The 17,861-nt window shown below is 41.5% G+C and overlaps 2 protein-coding genes across 3 annotated transcripts in view; both read left to right on the forward strand.

The window, feature by feature from the left end:
- The first annotated feature begins 1,394 nt into the window (after positions 1-1,394).
- cnr2 (cannabinoid receptor 2) lies at positions 1,395-8,899 on the forward strand. Of its 2 annotated transcripts, XM_050046603.1 has the most exons (4): positions 1,519-1,613; positions 3,396-3,418; positions 3,785-3,880; positions 4,564-8,899. In XM_050046603.1, the coding sequence occupies exons 3-4, from the start codon at positions 3,811-3,813 to the stop codon at positions 5,646-5,648; spliced, it is 1,155 nt and encodes a 384-aa protein (XP_049902560.1). In that variant the 5' UTR covers positions 1,519-1,613; positions 3,396-3,418; positions 3,785-3,810; the 3' UTR covers positions 5,649-8,899. The 2 variants fall into 2 exon arrangements, with proteins under 2 accessions (XP_049902559.1, XP_049902560.1); XM_050046602.1 differs by lacking the exon at positions 3,396-3,418 and having other exon boundaries at positions 1,395-1,613.
- Positions 8,900-9,172: 273 nt separating this feature from the next.
- Positions 9,173-17,861, forward strand: part of akirin1 (akirin 1) — a 12,944-nt gene continuing 4,255 nt past the window's right edge. Inside the window, exons 1-2 of the mRNA XM_050046197.1 lie at positions 9,173-9,539; positions 17,212-17,358. Of these exons, the coding sequence (XP_049902154.1) occupies positions 9,335-9,539; positions 17,212-17,358 (352 nt within the window). The 5' untranslated portion in view covers positions 9,173-9,334. The remainder of the gene's footprint in view (positions 9,540-17,211; positions 17,359-17,861) is intronic.

Here is a 17,861-nt window from a genome sequence, read left to right on the forward strand (position 1 = left end):
GAGGACACAGTGCACCAGATATCAATGTCTCATTACAAGACCTTTTTTTTCCCCTCCAAATCATAATTTACTTGAATGCTGTCTAAATATAAAGATGACATTAAACATCCCTTCCTAACCTATTTTCCTCTCTTGTCATTTAATAAATTTGTTAGTCCCAGTTTCTGTTTCACTTAGCATACTTTTCTCTTAAATAGGATGCTAATTCATTTCAAAATGCCTCCGGTATGTGATTTCATGACCTGATTGAATTGTTATCGAACTACTAATCGACTTTATTTTCACCAGAGGGACATCAGCCAAATTAAACGGCCTTAATTGCTGAGGAAACTGCGTCTTGACCTTAAATTTTGTATCTATTATAAATGATGAGGATGGAAACACTGAACAACCTTTCACTGCCAGGTTACTCCTGATGTCCACTAGCTCATGGCTGCTTAGCATTGCCCTCTGTTGTACTGTAAGCAGTACTACACTCTGACCCACCCACTAACATGGCCTCAATGGGCGTTATTCAATTATGTAATATAAAAGAAGCAATAAAAATGATTGCAAAGTTGCAAAGAAAGCTGGTTTGCACACTTTATTAACCAAGAAAGCAATCAAATGTTTGCAAAAGAGCTCTTTACACAGTCTTCTCTCTTGCACACAATTATAATCTTTAAATTAACAAAGCAGACGTAATTAAAATCTCACTTTTTATCAACTTGCTGGTGCTTTCCATCCACAAAAGGCGAGAAATTTGGATATGTTTGTATTCCTTTAAGGAGTATGATGTGAGGGAGTGTTGTGCATGTGTGATGGTAGATACTGTCCGTCAAATGAAGATGAGTGGAAAGTAATTAGCAAAAGAGGTGGAAGGAAAAACTGTCGCTGCACAAATAGGAATAATTCGACGGCAAGATGTTTTATAGCCACCTTGATTGGATGAGACAAATGAGGTTATGAATATGAGCATGAAAGTTCATTCTTAACCTGGGGGATAGTAGTATGGCACAATAATCTTAACTCAACATGAGCTTATCAGGTTATTAATGCATTAGAAAAACACTCACAGGTTTGTGATGATGGATTCGCAGCCAAATCCGATTTTTAAAGGTCATTTTGTGCACATATTTTGAATAAAGGTCATATGGTGCGTTTTTCTCTTCTTTTTTATCGACATGTTCTTCACACCTGCTTAAGTGCTCTCCTCCCCTGGAGTCCACCCTGACCCAGACTGCTGGAGAGGCAAGAAGTGTGTGATCAATACTGCTGAGCTTTATTACTGTGTAAATGTTTCATCTTGTCCCTTTCACCTTTTGCTGTTACAATAAAACATATAAAAATTGGACTTTATTGCTATTACTTTATTCTTGTCACAGATTCCAGTGTACATGTAGGTCTCTGTCATCTCTCCACATGTGTGTGTCTCTCTCTTTCTCCCTCCCTCTCTCTCTCTCATGTCATTACAACCACCCTCCTTATCTTCTCCCCTCACTCATGCACTTTGCCACCAGTCAGGTCTGCAGGACCGTGCGATCATGCTGTGGTTGCTCTGTGGCTGAGATCTGATTCGGGTGCCCCTATAGCAGGAAGCAAACAAGGAAACCACACAAAAGACACAACAAACGGTAAGCTCTATTAAGTTTATTTTATCACAGGTTTAAGATGCAGAAGTAATAACTTCCTAATTTGTATTTGAAAGGCATTGCCATATCTATGAAAATGTGATTTACATTTCATTTTATTCACTGTGTGTATTTGTGCACTATATGTGTGCTACTTTTGACCTATTTTTTAACGCTTTTATTCTCTCCTGCTACTACGAAACACGAGACTTGAACTAGTGTTTTCATTTTTTCCCCCATCTTGAGCCAGAAGGGCTTGTGATATTTTGAAATAATGTGGCACGGTGCAACAGTGACTCAAGGGGTTATTGCCACACTGTATTTCACTGTGCATGTCGCCAGTGATGTGACTAAAATGGATGCCTGTATGTTTTTTATTATATATGGAGGTTCCTGTATGCACTGCTCCTGTATGCTCTTGAAGAGACAATCATTTTTTATAAGTCTGACTGGTTCTTAAGAGTCAAAGCACAGCACTGTGTCAATGAATTTTTTCTGTCCTCACCACGAGGGAGAAAAGAGCCTGAGGTGGTGTAATATCCACAGTGCTTGCACCCATATGGCCTGTATTGGGAAATATTGCCCCTCAAGCCAATAAAGGGCTTTCTGGAAAGTAATTTACTCCTACTACTTTTACCCACATATATATTTTCTGTGCTTTCATAAGGCTGTGTCATATTTATGATGAAAAACAGAAATAATGGTTGCTGGAATAGAATAAAAGGAAAACAAGGAATTGAAGGGCACAGTGACCTGATTTGGTGAAAGTGCTCCCTTTAGTCTATAATCACTTATACTGCATCACATGCGCCAACTACTTCCCTCAGTTCATATCAATGTTTATTTTTATGTGATGTATGTAATGTCCCAGCTTTATCTTTAAAATCAGTGTGATTTACATTCATATTTTTTTGTGTGTTTAGGTCATGTTTTGACTATAAAATATATTCTGTTTAAACCACTCTCTGCAAGCAATCATAGGGGGCCACTCTCTGTTTATCACAGCATTATTTACTTTAATCAAATCCCTCTCACACCGGCTTCCCACACATACTTTAATCTATTGATTGCATACAGGTGATGCACTCTGCAGCAGATTGCTCATCTCTGTGGTGACCTTCAGCCTCTGCTTTACCGTTTTGTTACAGTACAATCCCGTCTAATTCCAAAAGGGGGCAGTCTTCATCCTGTTAAATGTGATAATAGGCCAACAACATGAGGCTGCTGTTATGTTCATCTCTGCAGATAACTGAATGCACTTACAGTAAAATCCCTGCCAAAGTGATTGTGGAAATATGGATTAAATATTAATTCTCTAGACTCAGTTAATAAAAAATCACTTAAAGCACAGAGGATGTCTTGCAGAGAGAGATTTTCGAAAGTTTCATTGGGCACACACACGATACAAAGACAGCATCATCATATATGAGCTGCATGCTTAAATATTTGTGAGATATGCATGACATTCACATTGAAAAGCACCTTAAAAGGTTGCCATGTTAATCACACAGGTTGTAGTACATATTAAAGAAGAAGAAGAAGAAGGTTTTTTCTTGAATAAAATTTGGTAATTGTTCATTGAGTAAGAAGTAGTTTATGTCTTGCTTAAGGCTCCTTGCAACCATCTCTTAAATATCAGCCCAGGCAGATACTGTAATGATCATTGACCTCTAGATGACTTTCTGTCTTGACTCACAAATGTTAATGTTCCCTCTAAGCACCAAGTTCAATATTGACAAAGAGAGGAAAAGGCATTACATCTCCTACTTTATCTGTTTTCCACAGGAAGCTGCCTGTCTCATCCACTTGTATGTACAACTTTTAACATTGGATGTACAACGTAAAACATGCTTGTCATCAAATATTGACACAGTGACCACACTGATTATTTCTTTTTTTCCTGTAAATGTTTTGATTGTTCTGTCTTGTCTAACCCATTTACTTCAGTTATCGTTAACTTATTGCTTTTTACTTGTATTTTTGTTTCTCAACATGACATTGTTTTTATGTGCTTTAGAAGTTAAGATAAAACTGAAAAAGCTTAAGATGCAGTACTTTTATTTTGAAAATTTCTGCTGTTAATAAGTCTTGTTCTTTTGCGACAGACAGGATCATAATCTATATAAAGAATAACATATTTAAATAATTTTCTTTATTTTCTACTTATAATCTAGTACTGGCTCATACAGTAACAGTTGCAATGGAGGAGTGGGAGGTTCACACATCTTTAGGACCCACAGAAGCTAAAGGGAATGTCTCATCCCCAATAGGTAAGCACCCTCAATCTGAAATGGGGTTTTCCAGCAAATGTAATACTTAAAGGAACAGTGTGTAACATTTAGGGGGATTTAGTGACATCTAGCAGTGGGGTATGCAGATTGTAATCAGCAGAAACATCTCCTGGTTGGGATTCCTTCAATGTTCATTGTTCAACCAAATTATCTGCAGAGGTCTCTTCCACTCCAAAATAAAAGAACCATGCGTTTAAAATGAGTGAAAACACTGAATAAAGCGTTTTCATGTTACAAATCAGTGTTTCTCTGACAACGTGCTAATGTATGCTCAGCTTTTTTGCTCTGATAACTTAAGATTCAGACATTTAGTAAGCATCTGTAGAGGTCTCATCCTCTCCAAACCAAAGAGGCCTAGTGATTTAAACTGGTAAAAACACTGAATAACGCAAACATCAGTGTTAGCATGGTGATGCAACATGGCGGACTCTGTAGACGAGGACCTGCTCCCTATGTTGACATAAATGACTCATTCTAAGGTAACAAAAGTACAACGATTCTTATTTTCAGGTGATTATACATTAAAGAAAACATACTTATCATATTCCATTCAATTCCTGTCCATATATCCCCCTACGTCCTACACACTGGACCTTTAATGGTGCATTTATTCGTGCAGTTGTAGTTTCAGTACACTGTTTATACCTGTGTTTTTCTCACAGTGAACAGGTCTTGTGAGAATCTGGAATGCTACATGGTCCTCATCAAGGCAGAGAAGACAGCCATCGGCTCCATCTGTTTACTGGCAGGTCCCATCACACTGCTGGAAAATGTTCTTGTGTTGGGAGTGATCGCTGCCACAGCCACCCTGCGGCGGCGGCCTTCCTACTTGTTCATTGCCAGCCTCGCTCTGGCAGATGTTTTCGCCAGCTGCTTCTTCACCACCAGCTTCCTGGACTTTCACCTGTTTCGGCACAGCGACGGCCCCACTGCTTACCTCTTCAAATTAGGTGGTGTCACCATGGCCTTCACCAGCTCAGTGGGGAGTTTACTGCTGACTGCTCTGGACCGCTACCTCTGTATCCAGCAGGCCTCCAGCTACAAGGTTCTGCTCACCCGCCGGCGAGCTCTGCTGAGCCTGCTGATCCTTTGGAGTGCCACCATCGCCATCTCCTTCTTGCCTCTGATGGGCTGGAGGTGTCCCACAGGGCTTAATCCACCTTGCTCACGCCTGTTTCCCTACATCAACCAGGGCTATCTGGCCTGCTGGACCAGCCTCACTCTGGTGCTCCTGGCTCTCATTTTGGGGGCTTATGCTCTCATCCTGTGGAAGGCCCACCAGCATGAGTCCTCCATGACCAGCCTCCAGGGAGCAGCAGGCACAGGCCAGGCCCGCATGAGGATGGATATCAGGCTAGCGCGCACCTTTGGCCTGATCCTAGTCATACTAGTGAGCTGCTGGCTTCCTGCACTCTCCTTCATGTTGGCTGATGTCTCTGTGATCCTGACCCACAACCAGCAGAGGGCCTTTGCCTTTTGCAGCACCCTCTGCCTGGTCAACTCTGCAGTCAACCCACTGCTGTATGCACTGCGCTGTCGAGAGCTAAGAGTTGCTCTGCTGCAGTTGCTACAAAGGCTGCTTATGTTTGGAAGGTGTAAAAAATCTACAGAGGATTTAACCCCAGGATTACCCTCTGCAGAAGACAACAACTGTACTGCCGTAACTGAGGATGAGATGCCCAAGACCAGAACCACCCGATTTAACTCGAGCTCAGATATGGTGAACGATCAGAAGCAGAAAATCTGAGACTGAAATTGAGTAGCGGTACAGGCAGTGTCTGTGTTTGTGGCAGCGTGCTTAGGGTGTAGAAATGGACATCACTGAAAACTTCCCGTAGATTAAGCATCAAAACCTTCAATACAAATGAGCAGAATTTCTTTCGATCGGATTATTAGTGCTGGCAAAAACTTTAACTTGTCTTTTTGATCAAGGTTATTGCAGTAAGGCTATAACACAATAAATACTGTCAGTAGAAAGATCAGACAGTCTATGAAATGTAGGAAATTTGCTACACATAGTTTTACTTGCAGATACAATATACATTCAAAAGGCAGCTTAAGAGAACATTAGACTTGGCAAATATTTTGTCACCATTACACATTAATTGAATCATAACACAATAAGTATAATTAACGTGCTATAATTTAAAAATATAGTTAGAACTAATCACTAGTAGCAGATTCCAGTGGAAATAGAGTTTCTCATCTCTGTGCTTTGGTTCAGGTCAGACAAAAGGTTAAGTTTATGTTGGACTGAAGTGAGATGATGTGGCCATTTGGTGTACATTTCAGAGGTGACACGCCCGAATATTTAGAACATATGCATTTGTACCCTTCAATAAAGACATGAATGTGGCAGAGGACCTTTGTCTTGACAAAGTTAAAGACATTAACAACATAAATTGAAGCAGAAAATGCACAAATTGGTGCATAAAAAATCACCAGAATGCAGGACATTAGGTTTTTGATGCTAAAATGTTCTGGTTGAGTATCCTCAAACCCCCCCATTTCACATGTTTCCCCCTCCATTGTTGAAACAAAACTTGCACCCATGATCTAACCTTTAACCTTTGACCTCACTGCCTCCCATGTCTGTGCTTTACCGCTCTCACTCCTATGACTTACACTGTGTGCTGTGAACTGAAGTGCTGACTTAACTTTTGGGCTCACCACATGGTAGAAAATTGGATTTGTTGTTAGTGTGCTTGTTTATGTTTGAGTATTTGTCCCCGAGCGTGCACGAACAGAGGACACTGTGGGTTATCCCATCTGCACATGAATGCCAGGACTCCACAAAAGCCCCATGCACGTGAGGATTTCACACAATGTTCACCACATGAGTCCAAGCAGTGTGCCGAGGTAAATGGGGCACATGCCAGGAAGAGAACGAGCACAGACACTAGAACACTCTTTGTGATAGTTACAACTGGCGCTGCACACATGGAACACATGTTGACACACTTAAACTCACAACTGCATGTACAAGACAGAACACATGTTTCAACCACAATTTCCACTGATGACAATACTCCATTTTGACTTGTTACATGTTTCTTTTTAAGCAAATTCTATTAGTTAATCTTGCTCTGTGACAAAACAAACAAACAAGGTGGCATGCTGAACACTGGGAGTCTGCTATGCCAGAAAATCAGCCATAATACAAAAATACTTAATTCTGTATGGGCAAGAGATGGGAGAAGAGAACAGATGAGTGCAGGGCATTTTATATGTACACTGTTCCCTAAAAGTTAAAGTCTAAAGCAGGGGTGTCAAACATACGACCCCGGGGCCAGAACCGGCCCGCCAAAGGGTCCAATTTGGCCCACTGGATCACCTTGCACACCTAGTAGTGATGCACTTGTGAAGGCTAAGAGGTGCCAGGTTTCAGGAGCAAGTTCAACAGTGAATAGCAGTGACCAGAATACAGTTCTTTTCTTTCACTTCAGTTTGGTGTGGAGATGTCAGGATTACCACGCATGAGTGGAAATGTATGGATTAATGCATATGTATTGACTGCGAGTAGTCGACTGACTGAACAAACTGAGAAATATTGTTGAAACTGCATTTATTCTTCTGGAGACATCACAGACTGTTTGTCATCTGTTTTGTAAATGGATGAGTGTTTTAAAATGTACTTCTATAAACAAAAAAAGGGAGAAAATTTGGAGGTGTTTGTTATCTATAGGAAATCATGCAATGGTTTTACAGGTCTGGCCCAACTGCGACCACATCGGACTGCATGTGGCCCGTGAACTAAAATAAGTTTGACACCCCTGGTCTAGAGGATGATCACAGGTAATATACATTCAGTTATCAGTTAATTATCGGGTCTAATAAAACAACCCTGCAATAAATCCCACCTTCATAAAGGTTAAGATTTTGTTAAAATTGTTGTCCTTTTAGAGAGAAGTGATAAGATTTGTTACACTGTAAATTGGCATTTGTATTTGTTTATTTACTTTACATGAATAACGGTAGATTGAATATTAGAAACACCTCTCACTGTAATGCAATACACTTTGACACCTGCAAAATCATTAGCAACTACAACAAAAAAATGTAGTAGATGAGGAAAATATAGATGTAAGTATCATTTAATGGAATATCAAGAATATGATTGCCCATATTCTTTTACATAGAGATGCTTAAATGCTATTTCATTTTAAATTGCTAAATACTTCCCAGCAGTTTAAACTACTCTAACCTAGATTAAAGTTATAATAAATACTGCAAAACAGTGTCCCGGCTGCGTGTTTAGTTCTTCCCATGGGTTTTTTGATAACAATTATTACTTTTGTTTTGTTTGTATTTGCCCATAGTAATTTATTATGCACTAAAAACCCAGGATACACCTGTAAGAAAGAGTTTTAATCCCACTGAGAAAGTTACTGTCCAATCAGGTATCAACAAAGTTAATTTTATTAGTTTATCTTGGGTGCAGGGAGGCTTTTGGCAATATTATCACAGTCAGATGAACACCCAGTGGTGGAGACAGCAGGAAATATAAAATTATTGTTGGTTTTTTTTTTTTACTGGACATTGCCATTTTCAATAAACAGACAATAGATTGCAGTGTGTGACTGGTTGTTGATGCATGCGATACAATGGGAGTGGTATAGAGCATGTGGCTGATACCACAAAGATAAGATCGGATAGTACAAAACAAATGTGTCTGTGTTGTTTTAAAACGACACAGTTCCTGTTTTTAGTCACAGTGTACAGAGCTCAACACGTTGCTGCTCAGGGACTGTATTCCAGGTCATCATCACCATGCAGGAACGTTGCCTATTGTAAAAGGGTATTTATCAATGAGATATCCTCAACCTTTGTGTTTATTCGCCGGGATTATGTGAAAATACAATGTGAAGCCTGTTAGTTGTTGACAGACGGCAAATAAATAAATAAAATCTGCTTTCTATTGAAGGAGATTAATCCTGAAAGCACTTTTTAATCTACCTGATTTACCTGACCACCACCAGCAGACGTCTCGTGAACCTTCAATTTGAGTTCAACGGAAAGCGATCAACAACAACAATAGGGTTGGATGGCAAGATATCGCAGCGTAAGGACGCCAAAATAGAAAACAAAATCACAATTTATCCCACTGTTTATAAAGTAATGCGTTAAATGAATTAGGGTTTGGTAAGAATTTCCGTTTAGATCGGTGAAATAAACAATATAATGTGTTGTAAATATTTGAGAACCCCCCCTCTTTTCGCCAATGGTACGGTCCGCCATTGTGACGTTTTAAAAATTCAGCAGGCAGGGCTGGCAGTTGGCTTACTACTCAGAGAAGAAGATCCGTTGTTGTGGAGAGGAAGAAAGGCTCAAGAAATTAGAGCGACGTTTAACGTACAAACCCCGAGAGTTAAACCCCAGTTTTTGCGGGTCGTTTTTCACCCAACGTATATTTTCCCGTTTTGTTTAGCTAACATGGCTTGTGGAGCAACGTTAAAGCGGTCGATGGAGTTTGAGGCCCTCCTCAGTCCCCAGTCTCCCAAGCGGAGAAGGTGCAATCCACTACCGGGGACTCCTGGCACTCCGTCCCCGCAAAGATGCAACCTCCGTCCCCCAGTCGACAGCCCAACGCATTCGATGTCTCCTCCGGCCATAGGAGGCGAACACAGGCTCACTCCAGGTATGAACTGAAACCAGATTTGACGTTTTTTTCTGCGTTTCAGGGTGGGTGTCATGGGGGAGGGGGTTTGGGTGGAGTGGAATGGATAGCTAGCTAACGTTAGTTGAGAGAATCAGACTGGGGGTTGGAGGCTAACCGTTAGCTTAGCTAAGCTAACGTCAGGAAGGAGGACGTCGTCGCTTAAGTTAGCGACACAGATCGTTTTTATATAACTTACCACAATAAATCAGCTGATGCGCAAAAGTAGAGGTGGCTGTCTATCGGAATTCGTCGGAGGCATCTTGCCAGCTCATTGTATTGAGGGCTGATTTAGCTTAACTTAGACGGGCTAATGAGGGGCACATGAAAATATTAGCTTCAAAGTTCTTTGCATAGCTAAATCAAATACCATTTCCAGCATTGGAGAAATACAGCTAAATCACTGCCCTTTTCAGCATTGCCTGTACAATCTGCAGCTATATTATGGACCAGCATGGCTATTTTATCTATTAATATATCCAACCAAACGTGTATCTAAAAACTGATAGGATTAAACAAAAGATCCTGCTTTTACTTTAACACATGGGTGACAGCCTAGCCTGTTGGCTCTCCTGAAGACAAATGGCATCACAGCAGCAGGCACATCGTGGCAGGCTGTTAATTAGGAGCTGCCTGGGTAATGTTCCTCGGCTTTAGTGCCACAATTGTCTTGCACTGAGGTGGGGGTTACCATTATGCACCACGACCATTTCTTTTCCTCTTCAGGTCTGGAAGGCATTGTTCATTTCCTTTATGTCTCTCGTCTACTCTCTCCTTGACTTGAAAAGCTCCGCTGTGAGCATTGGACGGGTGTGGGGCACCCAAGTAGACACAAGATAATTACCTAGATGCCTGCACTGCGATCCAGTGAGGCTTATTGTTTGTGCCAGTCACTCAGATTGGGCAGCGTGATAGCAGTGAGGCCTAATCCTTGCGCTTTTTGATTTTTAATTAAAAAATTGCTGGATGTCCTTGAATTTATGTGATTGCTTCATTGCTGTGAAATGTGAGAGGATGACAAGATGGAGACAGCTGTACTACCTGTGCTAAGCCACGCTGTTAACGCCTGGATTGACATTATGTGCTCTACTGTGATTAGAAATCCATTGCTGATAGCACAGCATATTATAAGGAGCAATGTTAGGCTACGTATGGTGTTAGTTAGTCCTCCTGTTGCTATGATGTGTACTCTCTTCCATCTTGTCACTAAGTATTGACAGTGAAGAAATCAGAAATGCATAGATGCATTCCACATAACCACTTTTTATTGGCGAGGAAGTGCTTGGAGAAGAAGTGTTGTTTTGATTGGAGAGAGATCAATCCTTCGTATTTACTCTGGCAGTGTGTTGAGCCACGTCTTTCTGCAGTTAAACTGGTTAAATGAGGTTAACTTCTCTCCATCACATAATCAACAAAGGTGAGGGCAAATGAAATGTTATTCCCCCCCTTAATTCTACGCTTCTTGACTCAGGTTTCAGTTGGTGTTCTTTTATGGACGATTTACCTGAAATGAAAGCGAAATGTGAGCTATTTGTGAAGATTATTTTCATTAAAACAATAAACTATAAAGAGCCCACTCGCACCCAATTTGCACAATACCGCGTCATTTATAGGACAAAGGCCGTATCATGGCATCTCTTGTTCCTGTTTTTGCACTGGTTAAAAAAGTGCTTTATGGTGCACATCACTGCAAGATGAGATTCGGGGGGTTTATGCGCATTGCTCATAGAGAAAGCCAGGTTTGCTGAGTGCATTAACTCACACACAGATGTAGGTGTTGATGGAGATGGCGTCACAGCTGGCTTCCTGTAAAATGCATTTATTTCAGCTTCTGTTGAACCGTGTAACTATCATCCTGCTTAGCTAAATATTTATAATAACTGAGAGGTGTTTTGTTTCTGAGAAGGTAGACGGCAATTCCTTGCAGATGCCTGGAGGTGAAGACATATTTTCTTGCCCCCACTATTGCTCACACTATTTATGCAATCGGACTTGCTTATTTGATTCCCTTACAGAGTAGTCCTCATAGTGACGCTATGTTTATGTTAGTGCAGAAACAAATCATTGGGATCATATTTTTCCAGGTTGCCTGGTCTGACGTCGCTTATTTAGCTTGAACTTTATGTGAAGAATCCAACAGGCGTCTTGTGCCTCTTGTTCCACTCCTCCCAGAGTTCGTCTGCCTAGTTGAATCACAGCACAGCAGCTGCAAAGGGTGAAGTAATGTAGACTTCTCTGCTGCAGACATGAGGTCCAGATACCAGGTATTATACTCACCTTCACCCAGAAAGAGGCCCCTCATGGGACTGGTGCTGCAAGCCTGCCTTTCTGCTGTGGTTTGCCAAGTGAAAGCAGTTTTGTATTAAGTGAAAGGTCAGCTGTCATCCCTCCCACCCGTCTCTACCCACACATGCTTTCCAACTAGCCAGGTTTGCTTGTGGTGAGAAAGGTTGTGTGTGTGCAGGCCAGACACAGGGATGTGACACTGCCAAGGTATCTTTGGGTAATTATTTCATAACATAGATAGGATCACTTTCTCTGTTCTCCTCCGCCTCATTCTTGTGTGGCCGGTCTGGGCTTGTGATTTGGTAGAATTCCCCCTAGATGAGGCTGTTTTTTTTATCCTGGGACATGATGTTATCTGAAAGGCTGGACTAGTTGACGTCTGTCATGGGTTTTTTTAAAGATTATTTTTATTGGCTTTTTGCCTTTATTGACAGGACAGAAGGTGAATTGGGGAGACAGAGAGTGGGGACTGACATGCAGCAAAGGGCGGCAAGCCGGATTCGAACCCGCAGCCGCTGCAGTGAGGCAATGCCTCTGTACATGGGGTGCCGGCACTATCCACTACGCTACCAACGTCCCCGTCTGTCATGTTTTACAGCTTTGGGAGAAAAGTGGGCAGGGCGTAGTTCAGGCCTGAATCCTGGGTCAGGCTGCAACACTGCTCATGTATTCTGATCTAAACTCGGCCTGCTGTCTGGTCAGGAAGCTCTTTGTAACTATTTAAAGTTGAATCTTTTGGACAAAGTAGTCACTCTTGAATTTTGTATTGTCCGCTGTAGATTGCAAATGGATGTTGCTGTTAAATATAAACCAGTTTTAGGTAAGTTTGTGTTTCTTCCCACTTTAGCTAAAATCCCATCAGATTTGAGGAGTCAAAATCGAATATGTCTGGGGATAATTTATTCTTCAGTAACAAGCTCCTGCGAGCCACGCATTTAGTTGCCATTTCCCATGTCTGCTGTTTTCAAACTAATGGTCACTCTTTCGTGCAGAAGGGCAACTTCGACTGACCCATAATACATCACAAGCTACTTCCTGGCAGTCCGGACATTTTGAACCCACCTCCCCCCACAATTCTTTAGCAGCGGAGGGTGAAATGAAATGAGTCAGCTTTGTTTTCTCTCCACCACCACGTCCAATCTATCTGGCCGATCTCCTGTCGTATTCACTGTTTGGCCTGTGCCTAAGCCTTTTAGCCGAGGCTTTCTCCACTGTGTTCCCCTGGCTCCCGGAAGTCTCTGTGATTGATTGCTTGGCCTGGTTGTGGCAGGGTCATTGTTGCCAAGCAACGCCCACAGTTGAGCTACTAGTAGTTGGCAGAGCTGGAAGTGACAGGCAGCAGGAGAGGGTTTTCACTTGTCAGTCAGATGTACCCAGGAGTAGAGACGTCCAATTGGACCCCTTCATTTAAGGCTGCTGTCACAGGTTAATCCCTTGTTGTCAGAGACTCAAGTCTGCAACTGTAGGTCCACACAAATAAACACAACATGGTGGAATTATACAAAAGTATACTGGCATATAAAGTTAGTTTTGGTTTTAGTTCTTCCTGGGGCCCACATGTTACTGACTCTCGCTCACCTGCTCATGCAGTCTTTGTTTAAACAACAACCATATTGAGAGGGTTTCCCCCAGGAAATTGGTAAGCGGTGGTAAGATCTGCAACCCCACACCAACCGACCAAAATACAAAGCAAAACAAAACACACTACACCAGTGTTTTGTTCACACACAATATGTCCCCTACTCCTCGAAAGTCTGTGACTGGGCTTAATCAGTGGGGGGAAACTGACAACCTAAAGGACCACAGTATTATGGGATTTAATTTGAAAAATATGTTACCTCGATTTTATTAGCCAGTTACGTGATCGTTTCTTCTAATGTTTTGATAACCTGTTTTTTTAGAATTAATTAAGTCCATGTAATGTCAGAACACAGTTAAAAGCGCCCATCACAATTTCCCAGATCTGAAGGTCATTTTATGTTTTGCCTTGCCAAACCTACATTAAAAAATCCAAAGATATTTAATGTACTTCCATGTAACATGTAATTCCTAATAGATTATCAGAATTGTTGTTGATGATTTTTCAGTCAGTCTACTTCTTGTTACAGCCCCTTTTGTGGGCTGGGAAGTATGTTGTCCTCCTGCAGTGACGTGGCTTTATTATGAGTGAAAAGCCCTGTGGTAGCTAAACAAACAGCCCGTCAGATCACGGTCCTGTATTGTAAATGCTGGAAGGTTTTAGAGGCCACATACAGCAGGAGGAGGGGGGCGTCACCAAGGCACCAGTTCAAAAGTGCACGACCACAATATAACACAGCTGTCTTAAAATGGCTTTGTGGAGAAGATCTTGATTTTCTCACTGTCTAAACAAGTGCACAGATGAGCAGGCTGAAGTGGCTGCATGGCTTCTAGCTCTCTCCCCACCCAAGATAAATGAGGCACACGGTTCCTCAGATAGAGGTGCAGCATGAATAGAGACGTCACCCCCTGTATGAATCGACTAAGATAAAGCCTCTTTACATTTGGTTATCAGCTGTACTAGAGCCAGTGCTGTTTTTCTCTTGTTTTTCCCAGGACTTTTTTGAACTTTAACCTTATAATAAGATATGTGTGTGCTGGTTGTGAACCGTGTTTAAGCTGTTTTGACACTGGACAGCAGCTGCAGCGTAGGCTTCATCCTTAGGAGGACACATTTGAGATGATAAGCGGCTAGCAGCTTTCTGGGCCTTTCATAGCTTTCTGCATGTGTACCCACAGTACCTATATTACCTTTATTTTAATCAAATTAATACCTGTAATTTAATGTGTGTATCTATGAGTTCAGTATAAATAGCTGCTTTGCATATAAAACCATACATTAGTGCACTGTCCAGATGGAGGGCAGGCAACTGAAGGCAGAGACTTTCAACACTGCACTAATGTCTATGATACATGCTGTTTACAGACATTCCTATTGATCAAATTGGGGAAAAACAAAGGCCACTTTAAATCCCAAAAATAGTAGGACATAAACAGGAAGTTAAAACAGGTTAGGACCTCTGGGAACGGTTGGCCTGGTAGGCAGAACGAAAGAGATCTAACGTTAGCTACTAACATTAGCCTGACAATGGTGCATTCATGTACAAAGTTAAAATATAAAAGCCTGTTACACTCAAGCACCTGGTTTACTCACCTGGCCAAAAACAAGATGATGTAATTTCAGTGGTGGACCCAACCGCACACTAAATATTTATAGTCCACTAGACTATTGTACGCTTTCATCGGCTTGCCATATAACTTAAGTAACATAAGGAGGTCTGGGGGAAGAGGTTATTTGCAACAACAATCATGTCCACATCGAGCACATTGATCAAGTTGAGAGAAAACTCATCTTTCTTCATTTTCCATGGCTCACATCCAACATGAGTTTCAATTTTCTGAAAACTGCTGGCTGCAGGTTCCTCCAACCCCTTTATGTAGTCACTGTCCTTTTTTATATCCAATTCATGCAGTACATGGATTTATCATTTTCTGCACTCCATCTGAATTTGCACATCACAATAGGCTACAACTAACGTTATTTTTATTATCGAATAACTATTATTCCTATTATTTTCTGCCGGTTTTGTCCAACCAACAATCCAAAATATCAAATGTAGTATCATGTAAGAACAAGGTAAGCAGCAAGTTCTCACAACTGAAAACCTAATGCAACCACTGTCTCTGTTAACTTGAGCGTGGTCTAAAAATGTCACAGTGGAAATGCATTTGTGAGCACTTATCTACAGCACGATCTTCCTTTTTTCCATTACCTCTTCATAGACTTAAGATACTGTGTGCTTACTGTTGATCTGGTTTGAGTCTGACAACATAATATAAACCGTGAATGGCAGACACTACCAGGACACAAATATTTGATATATATTCCTTGAAAGCAGCAGCAGCAGCAGTGTACTTATAGTGAAACTGAGATAAGTGTGTTATCACAGGCAACATGGCAGTTTCACAACCAGAACCAAAAATTGTCGCAGTGTGCAAACAACACAATTTTCAGAGGGCCTGGTTCACTGCCCTCATCATACTGCGAACTGGTATTGACTCCAATTTGTTGATGTGCTTTTAAATGTTGGTCTTGGTGCCATTTTCCAGTTTCTGTCCTTGTTTACAGCTCGGGCAGATTAAATGATTGTGACACCAAAATGAATCCAAACAAAGCAGGCAGTTTGGAAAGAAAACCACTTTTAATTACGTCCCTGAATGCACAACAATCTATCAAAACTTTTTGCTGCTGTGTTTTTTTACATTGTAAAACTGCAGTTTCACTCTCAAGGCCTCAGGAACATCAAAACAAAGTACAAGGTTATTTGATTTTTCTGTACCTCCTACATCTAACTGCAGATAATCCTCTTAAGCATGCATACTACCTTCGAGGGAATGTGTCATTGTCACATGAATTAGCATGATTTATCAGGGATGTTCCCTTACAGTATGTAGCTGTACTCAACACCTTAAAGTTAGGCTAGAAGCACTCGTCATCAAGTAATGTCCCGTTTTACATCGTCTGTGTTGCAGTCTTGTATCACACAGATCTTTCCACACAAATCAGTGTATTTTGTACATCTACCAAAACCTCAGGCTTCTATTCAACCACTAAATAGACCATGGAGGAATGAGAGGCCCTTACTTTGTTACAGCCAAGTAAAGAACACTGATTTATGTTACGACCTCAATGTAAGCCTCTCTGCCAGCTGTACATTGGCATAATGCCAACGTCATGAAAAACTTTTGGAAGAGAAGTGAAAGTGATACAGTCACAGGATCAGAAAGTGTGTCTTAACGTCAGCTGTGTGTGCTTGTGTGTGTGTGTGTGTGTGTGTGTATAACAGCTGTAGTAGGCAGGCCACTTCCTGTCAATGATTGTGTTTTGGAACCCATGTTAGGTGAGAGAAGGCAAAGAGGAAGTGAGCATAACTGTAGAGCATCTTAAGAAAACTGGATGATTATGCCTTCCCGTAATAGTGCTGGAATCCATTCAGCATTGTATTAGTGTGATTGTGGTGGGCGTAGTATTGAAAGGACTCGCATTAAAAACTAAACAATGAAAATACTGTTAATGATAATGAGTCACTGTTAAAGCCATTGAATGGTAAGCAACAGGGACAACTACAAATACTGGACAGATTTGCCTTTTGACGATCAAAATAAGGCCTCTCACAGAGCAAAATGTTCTTCTGAATCGAACTGTGAATAACCTGCCTAGCAAGCAGCCATGGTCAAAGTAACTTCTTCACGTCTTATCTTTTTGTATGACGCTGAGAATAAAAGTTTTTGGGTGTCCTTTGTCCTGGTTTAAACAATTTCTGTGCTTGTTTACATTTGCTCCCTACAGAGCAGATCTTCCAGAACCTCCGCCAGGAGTATAGCCGGATCCAGAGGCGGCGGCAGCTGGAAGGGGCCTTCAACCAGACTGAGGCCTGTAGCTCCAGCGATGCCCCCAGCCCCAGTTCCGCCCTCAACGCTCCCAGCTCCCCACCAGGTAGGAGAGTTTACCGTTGGCTGAACATAGACATTCATTTTATGCTTTTACTCCAAAGGCTACATCTTCTGGTCATGGACAATTTAAACATGTGCACTTTGTTTGTATTTATGCTAGGCTAGGTTAATTGGTGACTCTCAATTGGCCGTAGGTGTGAATATGAGCATGAATGGTTGTCTGTCTCTATGTTTCAGCCTTGTGATAGTCTGGTGACCTGTTCAGGGTGTACCCTGCCTCTTCCTCTAACGTCAGCTGGGATAGGCTCCAGCCCTCCCACTACCCTACTACTACCACTATAGGATAAGCAGTTATGGAATGAATGAATGAATGAGCTGTTGATTCATCCAAGTCTGACTGTCCAATTTAGGGATGCACTGAAATGAAAATTTGTGGCCAAAGCCGAATATTATTAAACGCTTGGCCGAATACCGAGTACCGAATACCGAATATCATTGTTTAGTTTTTCATTAGTTTTTGCAGATGAACCCCCTCCAGATTAGTGT

Source organism: Epinephelus moara, chromosome 6 (assembly GCF_006386435.1).
Source record: "Epinephelus moara isolate mb chromosome 6, YSFRI_EMoa_1.0, whole genome shotgun sequence".
In the NCBI taxonomy this organism is placed as follows: Eukaryota; Metazoa; Chordata; class Actinopteri; order Perciformes; family Serranidae; genus Epinephelus; species Epinephelus moara.